Source organism: Brachyistius frenatus, unplaced genomic scaffold (genome assembly GCF_029030835.1).
Source record: "Brachyistius frenatus isolate BFR_SWC_R1_liver_20210118 unplaced genomic scaffold, ASM2903083v1 Contig_124, whole genome shotgun sequence".
NCBI lineage: Eukaryota > Metazoa > Chordata > Actinopteri > Embiotocidae > Brachyistius > Brachyistius frenatus.
The window spans coordinates 1,070,780-1,085,445 of NW_027210723.1; the positions used below are offsets into that span (position 1 = coordinate 1,070,780).

General features: G+C 39.5%; 1 protein-coding gene across 9 annotated transcripts in view; it reads left to right on the plus strand.

Annotated features, from left to right (window-relative positions):
• col19a1 (collagen type XIX alpha 1 chain) overlaps nucleotides 1–14,156 on the plus strand; it is a 101,514-nt gene extending 87,358 nt beyond the window's left edge. For 5 of the 9 annotated variants that reach the window (XM_069713949.1, XM_069713951.1, XM_069713950.1 and 2 more), the window contains 6 exons: nucleotides 1,432–1,476; nucleotides 1,961–2,104; nucleotides 3,150–3,216; nucleotides 3,331–3,468; nucleotides 6,813–6,890; nucleotides 10,443–14,156. In XM_069713949.1, coding sequence (XP_069570050.1) covers nucleotides 1,432–1,476; nucleotides 1,961–2,104; nucleotides 3,150–3,216; nucleotides 3,331–3,468; nucleotides 6,813–6,890; nucleotides 10,443–10,543 — 573 coding nt within the window. In that variant the 3' untranslated portion in view covers nucleotides 10,544–14,156. Of the gene's footprint in view, nucleotides 1–1,431; nucleotides 1,477–1,960; nucleotides 2,105–3,149; nucleotides 3,217–3,330; nucleotides 3,469–3,922; nucleotides 5,101–6,812; nucleotides 6,891–10,442 lie in introns of those variants that run through there. The other 4 variants (XM_069713953.1, XM_069713955.1, XM_069713957.1 and 1 more) reach the window with 4 other exon arrangements.
• Nucleotides 14,157–14,666: the final 510 nt, after the last annotated feature.

Genomic DNA, 14,666 nt, shown 5'->3' on the forward strand with positions numbered 1-14,666 from the left:
GCTACAGAAAGATGGCACAGCAGATTTTTATCCCCCCTCAAGCTACAGCATGCTGACTGCATTAAACCTATTTGCATATTTGAGATTTTAACGATAAAAGCTAAATGGAATCCTGCAGATTTAAGGCTTTGTTGACTTTTAGTCTTTTCACCCTAATTATACAGTTAATGCTTTCAGGCAATGATAAAATGTTTGTAATAGAGGGCAGTAGACACTTAAATATGCATTTTTCTGCCTGATGAACCTGGCTAAAATTGAAATAAATACTGCAGCACAGTCTGCTTTTCGGTGACGGATCAAATATGTTTTACACAATTTACTACGTAATCACAGAGCGTGGTCTCACAGGATGCAGAGCAGATCTGCTTGAATGCCCATTAACAACACATTATTTGATCTAACACCCAAACTGGATTTACTATGATTATTTCAGGGCGGGTTTTCACCTTACACCTTAATGACAGACCCAACACTTCATTGTTTTTTTTATTTCTTCTTATTAGTTAATATTCTTCCACCATAATGTCAGCATTACACGGAACCTTTCTGCATAGGGCCTGAGGTTTTTGGTGGGGCAACAGTGCCATCTAGCAGGTGGCTCTGCTCCTCCACCCAGATTTCCTTGCACACTGCTTTGAGGTTTAATGTAATGCTCAGGGAAGCACATTTCAGTGGGCAAGATGATAGATTTAAGCCTCCCATCAGGCAGTAGGGAATACAGAGTACTGCAGATTAAAGCAGGCAGGGGAGAACGGCATCACAAAGCGCTGCCCGCTTTAAAACCACATCATGCCAGATTGTCTTTTGCATGGCTCCTGTAATCCAGCAGGAAATTGATACAAAGATGCTCCCCAGAGGTATTTCTGTGAGCAGAGTAAAGGGAAGCAATGAGGAGTGACAGGGAGGGATTGGAAGACACAAGATGTTGTGACACGAAGCCAGAGACGGGTATTTTCTCCCAGGTCCTCTGTACAGTAGAGACAGCTGGTGTGGGAAAAGCAGGCGTTTGTCAAACAAAGCAGGAGTGATGCAGAGGAGCCGTGACATTGCAGAAGGTGAAACACTATACGGGGGAGATATTAGACGAGTGATAAACCTGAGCTGAGTATGAAGTAATCAATGCACAGTCATCTGAAAAGTGTACATTTCTCAAAGTCAAGTAATTCAGAAAAATCTTTGCTCACAGTTTTTCTTCAGGCAACAGACAGGAATCCTCTGCAAATACGAAGAGTAAATATAGTGGATTTAATAGAAATCTGTTCTTCATATGAACAGATTAGAATAATGGAGTATTGTGTGTGTGTGCACTCCAGCATGTTCCTGAACATCAGTGCTTTGTGCATAGAGAGTGAAAGGTTTCAGGGTCAGAATAATTACATTTTCATGTTATTCAGATGTTGAATTAAATACAATTTTTTTTTTCCTTTTCAGGGAACTACAGGTAAATCAGGAGACAGAGGATCCAAAGGAGAACGTGTAAGTAGCGTCCCTCCTGTTTTCTTAAAAAGAAGCTGGTTTTATGACTCCAATGCACACAAAAAAGGTTTTGATGAATAGTAATGAAAGTCTTCACTTCAGCACAAATATGACTAATCCCCACAAGCACATAAGTGCTAGATAAAGGCATTTAACGCTCAGCACAGTTTGCTGTTGTATTTGCAAAAGCTCTGTCACACTTGCGCAGTAATCTATTGCAAATGCTGGTAATAGAGGATGCAAAATTAGGCTTTTAGCTTTGTAGTTGGCGACAGAACCCCAGGACAGATGACAGACTGGACACATTAGGAGAAATGGGTCATTGTGCACTGCATGTTAAGTGATCGAGTCGGGCCGGAGAATTAGAGAGACGTTGATGCAGCTTATGGCAGCAAGGACAAGTAGCTTTGATACTGTAGAACCTGCGCACATTTACAGTTTGGATCATATAGAGCTCAGGTATATCTGGGCTTCTTCACTGCAGGGTGATCCGGGGATACCCGGAGAAAGAGGTGTTCAAGGCGAGAGGGGTCGCATGGGAGATGCTGGCCCAATTGGACCGAGTGGACCACAAGGTGAAAAAGGCAATCCCGGCCCTCCAGGACAGTTGGGGAGTGCAAACCTCCTGGTAAGTTGTAAATTTGCAGATAGCTCAGAGTAAACAAAGACTGTCCTCCTAGATAATTAGCATCTTAATCATCCACCTTGCTTCCTCTGCTTGCGTAACCAGTTCCGTTCTCGTTCCCTCCGTATGGTAAATGGTGTAACTACAGCGTTCTGCATGAAACATCAAACGCAGCGAGAGAGCTCGCTGTGTTCTCTCTCTACTCAACGCTTCCCACTCCCGATCATCTAAGCGCAACACAAGGTCAGAGAGGGAGAGAGACGGAAACAGAAAGAAAGACAGGGATATGTGGGCGTGCCTACAGCTCTGCAGAGCAGTGAAACCACCTCCATCTGTCACAGACTTTACACTTACTGTACGCAGCCACAGCAGTTATATAACATCCACCGAGATGAAAAGCTGTTTGGGATATAAAGATTCAAGGTCCATGGCTACTATTGTTTGCCCTGGAACGCTCTAACAATGCAGTTCATGAGGGTTCACATGACTGACATAAAGTATGCTACCTATTTTGAGTTTTTGTATCTTTTGAGTGGTAGAGCATGTGTTGTCTCTGTATGCACCTTACTTTGCCTTGCCATATATTTAGATACATACAGAGCTGGTATGGCAAGCTACATTTTAACTCTTGAGCATCTCTGCAGAATTGAACTTAAATGTACACCACTTTAAAGGGTTACAATATGAAATATAATATTCCTCAACTGAATCCATTATATTTATCGCTGAGTTTTGGTGCAGATGTTATATTGAACTGCAATCCAAGGTGGGATTTTACTGAATAGTTAGAAAAGAGCTCAAAACAGGAGTTTTCTCAGTCTCTAGATTCTGTCTGCCCTTGTTTTTAACGTGTATGGTTTCAACAGTCTGTGTAGACTTTGCGTGTACAGCTCAGATACATCACAGGTATCCACCTGTTTCTCTTCTGCTGCCATTTCATTATGAATTGAAGTTTAGTTTCTGTTGTCTATTAATTGGATTTTTTTTTGTGTGTCTTTTTTCTGTGAAACTGCTTCAGTGAATTCTGTATTTTACTCTCCACACACAGGGTGATACCAGCTTCACAGAGGAACTCCGAATGTTTATCCGAACGGAAGTGTTGAGGATTTTTGAAGGTATACATTTAAAAAAATGAATGTACATGTTTTTGTTCATCTTTATTTTGTTGCCTTCTGTTACCTCTAACAATCACCATGTTTTATATATATATAAAATTTATCATCTTGCAGAGAAACTATCGAGTACCGGCATGCTGCAGAAGACTCCTGCAGGCATCCTAGCTTCACAGGCCCAAGGGGCTCCGGGACCTCCTGGCCAGAATGGATTACCAGGCCCTCCAGGGGAGCCCGGACCTCCTGGTCATCAAGGTAGGAGCTCAGGGTGGCAGGCTGAACCGTGGGACGTTAACACCACCTCAGAAAAATAACCCCTACAGTTCTGATATAAACCAGACGTAAAGCTTTTGACACGTCTTCGTTCAAAGCAGTTGGTGAATCATAATTAACCATTTGTTGTCTGATTCAACTGAATGTTTATCACTGTGTACCCACACCATATGTCTATGCTTCATTGGTGCTTTAAATATACCATGCAGTCCATTTAGCATATGCTGTACTGTACCATACATGTAACCCACTATATTGTAAAGTGGGAGCAGCTACGACTGTAAACGCAGGCTGTGGACCAACATCGCATGTCAGCAACTCAGTTAATCAATTTGTGATGTAAAGACCTGATATGAAATAGTGGAGACTGGCTGGATGGGAGTCGGGCTGACACTTACATTTTGTACGGATTCATCGGTATTTTTTTCTTGCATAGACCCATATATCAATGCAGACTGAAGGGGCGAGAAGCAGAGGAAAGGCCGGGAGTGTGGTGCACAGCGGCTCTCTGGGAAATATGAAGACAAGCGAAGAATTGGCTGTGAATAAGAGAAAGTGTTATCAATGTGGACAGGGAAGAGGCCCAGTATTGATACCTCACTCCAGGGAAGAAAGCTTTGAAAACACAAAAGGAGCATAGTCAGGAAAGAGGGTGAACATTCTCTATCAAACTAATACAACTCTCTCAGTGCTCATACAACACTAATGGTTTGCTGGTCAGGCTTTGTACCGCAAACTTGCGTAGATTTGTATCGTGTCCGCAGCAGAACTGTGGTATCTTCACTTTTGAAGAGAAGGAGCGTTTTTATGAGTTGGTGCAGATCAAAGCGCCGCTGCATTGGCCTTTCTCTTTGAGCTTTGTATCTACCTCACATTATTCAAGACCATTTACATTTTAACCCACTGCTATAATATAAAAAATGCTGCTCTCGTTCATGAATAATGTAGTTAAAGAAGGCAACTACTCAACTATAAATATTTGTGCCTTGTAAATGCCATTTGCATTATACGTCTTGGATTTGGTTTTGCTTGTTTTATTTTTTTATGCTTCAAAAGAGTGTTTTATAAGTGATTTCTTAATGCAGCTTCGCAATAAATATTTGTTGAAAACAAAGAGGAAAGTTATTTCCCTTGATGAATCAAAACAAATTCAGCAACTCCTTAATTTTTTTTTTCTTTGTTGACTTGTGCCTCCACTCAGCTGGTGAGAGTTTGGGGTAATATTTCCTCATTATGTCTCGTCATCCTCCACTGGAGACTGTGCTCCTCTGGAATATCCAATTTGACTTCTTCCCCAATATGCCAAAATGAATTGTTTATGGAGAAAAATAACCCCTCTGTTGAATTCACCGTCTTTTTTTTTTTTTTTCTCATGGTTTGATTTCACATGGGTGGATTTCTCAAGCTGTGCCCATAAGGTCTCACACTGAAGAGCACCATTTCTTTAATTTCCTTTTTTTATTATTTTTTTTTTTTAACCGAGTGCTCATTTATCATTCTGTTCACCTTTTACTTTTGAGGGCCTAATGAAGTTTCTCTCTGATGTCTTTTAGTGCATATTTCCTTAATTATACTTTTTGTTGTTTTAACTTTTATTTTTAATTTTGTATCTCAGTGTACTCTGTATATTTATTAGTACTGAATGAAACAAAATGTCTTTTAATATATCAGGCTGTAAACTGCTCTGCTTTTTCCTGTAAAATATGGAAATATCAGTAAATATCCCAGAGTATTTGATGGAGCAGCTGCTCTGAGAAAAGTGTTTGTTTTTTCTTCTTTTGTAAGCCATAGTATGAATACATAGATGTTGCTGTTAATGATGTTTACAAAAGTGTACAACAGGTGCAGGACTGCAATCCTATCAATCAGGCTTGAAAAACCCTCTCTTTGCCGATATTATTTTTTTGTTAACGCACTCCATTAGTGCCCCTAGAATCAATTTGTTTTCCACCAAGTGTGCAATATGGCATTTTCGATTTATCTGAGTGCACCAATCCGGCGTGCCACCCAAGCTTATTGCCCTCTGTGCTATTGAGTATTATTTTTTTGCTTAAGGTACAGTGCACTTTTCTCCATGGAACGTTTCCTCTCCGAATGAATGCCCCAGGCTCTGTGAGTGTTGAAAGAAGTCTCATTATTGTGGCAATGTGTGGACAGCCCCTCTCCTCTCTGAGATTCAGTTTTGGAGCATTCATAAGCCTTTTTCCTGAGATTTTCTCTGACATGCAAGCGTTGAAGCGTTTCCCCTTTGGGCCAGGCGGCGCAATGCTTGATACTCCTGTCAATGTTTCTGATGTACTCCACGCAACCGCTGGTAGTGAGACTCCATTACTTTAAGTGCCTCATGGGGAAATATTTTTGCAGCCCCTCAAATTCTTACTTGCTATGCTGCTGGTTTGAACTCTAAAGTCTTACCGGCTTTGCATGCAGTGAAAAAGCCTTTGAATAATGTGACTGTGTGCATATTGTTATAAGCAACACAGTGCCTGATCTGACTTGAAGATTTGTGCAAATGCTTTGATTTCTTTTTTTTTTTTTTGAAAGGCATGTGCTTGTATTCATCGCTGCTCTTTTTGTTCTTAGTAATCATGCAGCAACCATTCTCCATCATTAACAAGAGCATCAGAGTCGAGTTGTCATGATTGTTTTCTGCATCTGTTTGTTTCCTACACAATCGACTTTTCTTTAGAGTCCACTTTTGATTAGGACTGTCTTTTGATTCCCTGATTGCCTTCAGTGACCCACATATCTGACCTCTGATTGAAAAAAGCATCATCACTCTGTTTTGAAACCTTCAAAGACTTGTGCTTGTGGCCCTGTTGTTGGCGGAGAGCTATACACGTCCACGGCGCCTCCTTTCTAACGTACAGATGGCTTGTTTGATGATTTCTGTTTTGACAGGATGTCAGTACGTCTTCTAATATTCAAAGGTTCGGGACTGAAACTTGGAATTCAGAGTAGTGTGTTACTGCATCACCTACTAAAGCTGCTTCTCTTGAAATAAGTGCAGACTTGATGCCTGACATTGTTGTCGTACTGGTGATGTTTACATGATCAAGAAGCTGTTTTGTATGAATCCCTAAATGAATGTGATGGTTGCACAACTGTGTCCTTATCTTGACACTCCTCAAATTTTAACATGTTATGGCGTTTGTACTAATCTTACTAACTGTAGTATTGCAGTTCTACTTCATCTTTGCAGTATTTGTTTTTAGCCTCATGTTAAGTGTGTGTGTGTGTGTGTGTGTGTGTGTGTGTGTGTGTGTGTGTGTGTGTGTGTGTGTGTGTGTGTGTGTGTGTGTGTGTGTGTGTGTGTGTGTCCTCAGGATACAGAGGTCAGAAAGGAGAACGAGGCCAGCTCGGGCTGGGGTTACCAGGAGATCCAGGACCCATTGGGCCACCAGGTAAGAACACCGCACAGAAGGCCGTTTAAAAACTTAATTTAATGTAGTTAGATTGATGTAATGGGATTGGAGGTGGGTGGTCAAATGGAGACTTTAACAAGTGGTTGAAAAAACTAGGCTTAAGAAAGAAAGGGACGGACTGTTTAAATCACATCAAAGTTCTTCAGGATGTCACCAACACACAACAACCCTTGAGAATGGGTTTCATGCTCTTTTGCTTTACAATGAAGACTTTCTCATGAACTCCATATTTATACAATAATAGCTATAATAATTGGCTCCTAAATGGTGGAATCAGCTCCCCAATGACAGCAGAAAGTCTGTACATCTTCCGCCGCAAACTAAAAACACACCTCTTCTGATTTTACCTTGAACTTTGGTAGCGCTTAAAATGACACTTACTGATAGCACTTCATAGTTTGGCTTTCTTGAAGAAATTGTATTTTCTTGATTCTTGTTGTTCTGGGTTTTGTACCCTCATGGTTATAATGCACTTATTGTAAGTTGCTTTGGATAAAAGCGTCAGCTAAATTAAATGTAATGTAATAACTTAAACCAGCACCTATCAGTAGTTTTGTATCAACAACGGGCCAAATAATTATGTGTGAAGTGGAAAAGGTCCTTTATCACAATGAACACAGAGAATTATCACCCAAATCTGCCATTCCCCTTACTTCTATGGAGAGTTTTACAGTCTTTAAGCTCATTGTTTTGTTTTTATTTACCTCAAAGTTACTGTTTTTGTTCACTCTCACTTCTGTCAGCATTGTGTTCCGCCAAAGCTACTTAGCATAAATCCATTATGTTCAACCTGCCCAGCACCAAATTAGTATTACTCTTGTGTCTGCAGCAAAATGTCAGTGTTGTTTTTACAGCTTGTTGCGCTCCCTGCCAGTGGCAAAAAAAAAGAAGATAAATACATGCTGCTTTAAATTTTAACTCTAAGCCTTGAATTTTGACAGAATTAAGATATTTTACAACCATTTAATCACTCAATAACAATCAGCCATAGATGAATAAAATGGAAGGAAGTATAATATTCGTGGTTACACACGAGCTGCTCGTGCTTCAGTTCTACCACATTTGTCACAGAATGACCAGCACTGCAGTGACGGTCCTTCCTCCTCCACACTCTTCATCACAGTTTCTTACCTGTTCACTGAAAGGAAGGAGGTGTACTGAGGTTGTGTCAAATCTCAAATTCTATTTCAGCCTTTATTTGGTATCTCAGTGTGTTGGAGATAAACGCAGCTCCCGGATTACATTATGTTCTCTCAAACCCCGGCATCGCTGTGACATTAATGGAACCCCAATTGAGGGCAAAATTCTGCAGTGACGGAGAATGACGTCCGTTCTGTGAAGTGAAATCGCGGCTGGGTGTTGACTTGAACAAAAGAGCACGACCCGCGATGTCAGCATGTCTCCTGCTCCTGTGAACTAAGAAATAACTCCCCACGTCCTGTTGGAAGATGAGAAGTGGGATTACCTCACTGACTCCCAGCCTGTGACAGCAGGAGTTTATCACTGAACCTAATGTCACTGGTGGGGGTTAGACTTAATCGGTCGTCACATCTTAGAACAAGTTGGAAAGTACTTGAACAAGCTGCGATGAATGTGCTGGCCCGCTGCTTTGCTTTTCCCTTTGCACTTAGATTTACAAGTCCCCGCACAACAGAAGATTGCTTTTACCAACCAAAGTTTCCGCCGCTTGGCCGTCATAATGAAGGATCGCTGGTATCCTTGGCATCTACATAGGGCTGGTTCCCTTTGGACTGAGTCACATAGATGACATTTGCACAACTCTGGTTTCATATTAAAGAGTAAAAATCTTTGTGGCACCATCCAATTTCAGTGTTTACGTCAAAGTGACCGTAGTGTCCATTCGCAATCTCACCTCTTTGTACCCACGATGCACTCTGATGGTAATTAGACCTGATGGTGCTGTTGCGAAGTCACGGCTGCCTTTGGTGCATTAGTTTTGTCCTGTAGCTGATTACCAGGGTTAAGTTAGCATTTGTATGCAGCCACTTGATCTTGCTGCCTGAACACAGATTTAACAAACTGGAAAACCAAACAAACACTTTTGGTGATTGTTACTTTGTGCACCTCTTCACTGACACTGTCAGCGCACACAGCTCTGCACAGTGTGTGGGAGAAGTTAAGGAGTAGATGGATGTGGCGGTGATGGAAAGGGCAAGTTGTGTTTTCACAGGAAGGTAAAGGACAAGGCAGCACCTGCAATTCCCTTTGTACAAACTGTAGAGGAGGCAGGAGACCGGCCTGACTAATGTCATAGACACTCCTGTGGCAAAACTGCAGTGAAGGATGTTTTATTTTCTTTATAGGCTTATCGAGATCTATTTTAAGAAGGTGTTGTCACTGGCTGTTGTGTTTGCTGTATGAACAGTGTATGAGAGACCACAAACCAATGTGGACTGCTTTGTCACCTCAGCAAGCTGTTGCTAAGTAACCTGAGATACTATTGTCTCATCTACCACGATGACCTCACCAAGTTAGAGTGTGGAAATGTGCTTTCTCTCTCCTTCATTGTCATTCATTGTAAATGAGATATCAGGGACTGAGTGCTGTTCCAATGCAGATGTATGTTAATGTTCACTGTATCTCCACTGTGATGCTTTATATCAAAGTGTTTCTCATTTGTTAAGTGAAAAAAAATCAAGAAATATTTTTTTTTAATCACAGATTTCTTTAAATTAACAATTCAAACATCTAAATTGATAAAACTACATAAGCACTAACAATTTATTTGCATTTTTGATTAGTCTGTCAATTAATTTTTCCATTTCTCCAATTACTTTTAATCATTAAGTTTGGCAAATAATACTGAAACTATACACATTATAAGTTTTGAGAGCTCAGATAATTCAATTTAAAATGATAACAACACAACGCTTTGAGAACCAAGAAGCAACAAACATCTTAACCGCTGATTAATTTTCTGTTAATCAAATATTCAATTTATCAGCCAAACACAGAATTTAGTCACTTGTGTCTCTTGAAATACTGATAAGTAATCTTCAGTAGGAATTACAGCTCGGCTGACACTGGATTTCTGATGGAAATATTGAGTTTTATTGAGTTTAAAAAGAAATCCAAAATTAGTATAGGGGCAAATTGTTGTTTTTTTATAACATGAACACACATCATAAACAAATAATAACGGATTCTTTACACTTGTTTTTCTTCTATTAGTTTAGTAGTTTCTTATTCCGATGTGCAACAAGCTGGTATCAGCCAATACAGGAGCTTCAATTATTGATCTAGTTCAAGTAAAATAATCTGTGCTGGATATAAAGTGTTTTATATAAAGGTACACTTCCATCAAGTCTTTCACTCTTGTAGAATAATTCTGCATGCGGCTTTGTAATTCTGTACAGCCCGTCTGTACAGATAGTGAATGACAGTAAGGGTTCGTGTGAGGCAACACGTGTCTCTGCCGACCCTCGGTTTTATCACTAATTGAAAGCTCTTCTGACCGATGATAAGGTGCAGCCCATCGCTGTAATTAATAATATCTAATTCTCTGCCAAGGCCCTCCTGGGGTCACTTCTCAGGGCCCTCCTGGCTCTCCAGGGCCCCGTGGACATCCTGGGACTTGCGACTCCAGTGACTGTCTTCTTCCACCCTTATAAGCGCAGCAGAGCAGTCGTCCAGCTCTGAGCTCAGTGCCGCAGCCACACAGCAGGAGGAGGACAGCCTAACTGGATCTGACAGCTTTCTAAGCTCTGGTTTATCGGACAGACACACAACTGACCACTTTTGTCCACTTTACAATAACACTTGGATGCCGTCGGGGGTTTGGTTTTTCTGGGATTGCTGTTGGGTTTGTTTTGCCGCACTTTTAAGTTATTTCTTGTTTTCGCGTCCCCTACTGTGATGTAATGCATTCCTTGTCAACTCTCAATATGCCTTTCAAGACCATGAAATGACTTTGTTTTGTCAAAGTTCAGTCCTGTCTGAAAACACAATCTTAATTATTTGTTTGCCTCTTTAATGGGCATGTCTATGCACTCTTCTGTTCTTATTCAGATAAGCCGTTGTGCTGGCAGAAGGTACATCTCATGTTTGTGTGTGTGTGTGTGTGTGTGTGTGTGTGTGTGTGTGTGTGTGTGTGTGTGTGTGTGTGTGTGTGTGTGTGTGTGTGTGTGTGTGTGTGTGTGTGTGTGTGTGTGTGTGTGTGGGCGCGCGTCCGTGCGTATATGTGTGTGCGTGTGTGACAAAGTCAGATAGAGATAAGCTGAGTGAGTGTACTTAATTTATGTGGAGGTGTGAGCAAATAACAGATTTTTGAAACTCTTTATGCAACCAAAGTGCAGCCGACGTGTCTGACATAGAAATTATTTATTTTATGTGTGTTCTTCAAGAATGTATTTCAAAGATAGTACTAAGAATTGTACTAAATGTAGCATGAATATTACGTAATATCATTACTAGGAAGTGGATTAACACATTTCTGGATGACTTAAAATCCTGAAAGAGTTTTGTTTCTTGAAACTTTCATTGTGTATGATAATAATTTTTCAAAGTAATCATTGATCAAGATGTCTACCGTTTTTCTCGAAGTCATGCGTTGCTACTCAGCACTCACCCGTGAGGTTTGCCAAAGCTTTTGTAACACGAAACCGACAAACGACTCACTGATACCGTTTGTCTGAAGCTCTTCGTGAGACACATACTGTACATCAAGGGCAGATTTTTCCACTTGAATGTACTTTGTAAGGGGTTTGTGTTCAGCGAGTGTGACGCGTCTCCTCGTTTACCTTTACTGTGGGTTTAATCTGTAAATAAGTGATAATGTGTGATTTTATTTTCTTGTTTCTCATGGGGCTTTTTAAGGGACCTGACTATACCATTTCATTGCAATGACGCATTAAGGTTCTCACTGACTTCATCGATCATGCAAATGTTGAAGGTTGTTTTGTGTTTGAGATCATTATTAACATATAATATTGTTTACATGGTGTCGTGTATGATGATTCCTCTGGTTTATATGTATATTTTTGGATCTTCAGCAACACAAAGGAAATCGGATTACTACACTACAACTGGCAGACTTTTAGATTTTCGTGAAACATTATGCTCATGAATGTACTTGAACTTTGTTTTTGTTTTTTAACACTATCATGGTCTACATCCTCACTGACCAACACTGTGTAACTCTTAAGACTGGAGTTTTTATTTTTATTTATTTACTATGAATCTCTTCAGTGTTTTTGAGTCAACTTTATCTTAAAAGGATTTATGATCCATTTTATGTGGAAAAATGAACATCTTAGTTAACTCTGAGTACTTCATCAAACTTTTGAATTTACATTCAATTCACCTTTAATTTATTCATTTAAAAAACTTTATAATCAAACTAAACAATAAACTTTTCATGCAGAAGAAAAAGATAATTGGGCTGTAGTGTATATCACTTTCCTGAAGTTTTAGTTTTGAGCTCTTTTTAATGGGAGTTTGACTCAAAGACTGTAATTTATTCTTTAAGAATCCTGCTGTAATTCATGTTTGAGAAGTTCTGTGGGTGTATCTGAATTTTTTTGTGACATTAAGAACTCATTTCTGTCTGTATTTCAGCTTTAACAATCTGTTTGACACTTTTTTTGTCTGTACTTCCTGTCTTGCATCATGCTTCTCGTAAACATGGAAATTATAACTCACATCTTCCTCAGAAGCTGCAGAATATTTTTTTATATATATTTTTCTCAGCATGCCAGCTTGGTTTTTTTTTTTTTTTATCTCTGCTAATGTTTTATCAGTGTGATTGGGTGTAATTTGAGATGGGTACTGAATCCAATGCATGCCACTAACTTCATTTGTGAGTTGAAAGAGCCCCCTGCTGGTCTATTTATTTTCTCATTGCGTGTAATGTGAATGGAAGGAAAAACAATCTTTCTTTGCTTTATTGGCCACATAAAATCCCCTCCTTCCACAGGCTTCTGGCCTTTCATCACACTAATTTTCATATTTTGTTTAATGGGTTCCCGTCAGAGACAATAACGCCGACCTTGACGAGATTCGAATGAGACGACATCAGCAAACTAATGTGATTTAAACTTTTTTTTTTTTTTTGGGTGTACTGATGAGAGCAACCCTCCCCCCCCATATATTGAATTTAGCTGGAATTGATATTAATGTGCACCAGTTTGTGACTTCAATTTAGCTAAACAGTACAATAAGTGGGGAGGACATAAAATGGCTGCTGATGTCACAGCTCACTTCACTAGAAATTTGGAGTCATTTTACATCACTTCAAGTTAAGATCCATTTATTCTAAGTGGAAAATGTTCAATGAAAGTTGTTGTCGGTTGAAACATCCTTTGTAAACACTGCTATTTATCTGAAAACAGGCTTGTCGAATAACACAAAATTCACCTAAAACAATAACATCTCACATTCACATATTTCATTATTTTTTCGGCAGTAATGTAAGCTCTGATATTGTTGCCACATATAATCTAATTTTGTAAGTAAGCTTGTAATGAGGGGGAATATGGATCAGCCTGTCAGCATGGTCCCGCGGATTAAAAATGTCGTCCCGCTGCTCTCACTGAAAACGCTCTGTGCTGCTGTACAAGCTCATGTCGTGCGCAGTGACTTTAATGTTTGTTTTCGAAAGTCTTTTTGTTTCGTTGAACATCTACCTCAGTCTTGGTTTACCACATGTCGACATGGTTCGATAGTTTGGGGGAGAAAAAAAAAATAAAACTTGCTTTCTACTGAAAAAAGTAATCGAAAACCTCAAATGTGTGAAAGAATATATAGTAGTCCCAGATGTTGACATTAGTCGGCTCACTGAAGTGTTGATAAAGAATAGGGGCAGTGGTGCCCCTGTTGTGGGGGAAGATCCAGTCTATATGTGGTTACCAGATATCAGAGGTTATATTTCACACTTTTCTTTTCAGCATCTTTTATTTACACTGATTAATGGAATCTGCCTTACACGTGTGCAATAAATGTTATCCAGTGCTTTATTTCCTGGGTTTATGTTGTATTTTCTGGACTAACACAGCTTGGGTTTCACTTATTTTGCAATACATCTTATGCACATCCTGACTGTCACTATTTCAGATGTGTCAATATTTAGTTTGTGTTAACAGCGATAACTCCTCAAAGAATTTCTGTTATCACAAGAAAAGAAAATACACAACCAGACTTGTTTTGTTCTGCTGAGACTTTTTGCCTTTCAGGATTCTTTATACTGCAATAAAGTTAATCAATAACAAATCCGAGATAAGTATCAAACCAGTGTGGAGTGAAACATTAAACAGCTGTGATTTCTTTGAGTTTCAAAGCAGAGTTTCAAATATTCTCACCGCAACATCCATTTAATAGCTTTTCATTGTGTCACAACATCAGTGAGGAAAAAAGTACTCAATGCTCAGAGGAAAATCTGCTGAAGAAGATCAGGTGATATTATTGAAAGACACCTGTGCTTGTTTTGGTTTGATTTTTGGTGCACAGTGTTGAGAACCTAAGTGATACCAGTATACAGAATAAATTACGTGTTATCTTGTTCATTTGTTACATGAATCCCTAAAATATATGTCCATGTATGCACAGTTGCACTCTGTTGTCATTCTGTACAATGAGGGAAAAATCTCACAGCAAGTGGTTTTGTAGGAAATATAATTAACCACATTTCAAACATTTTTTTTTTTTACAGATTTACAACACACACTGAAGTCAGTGTGACTTGATGACATTTTCATCCTCTCTCCTTTTTATTTGGAAGTGCAGGGCTGAAAAGGCAGT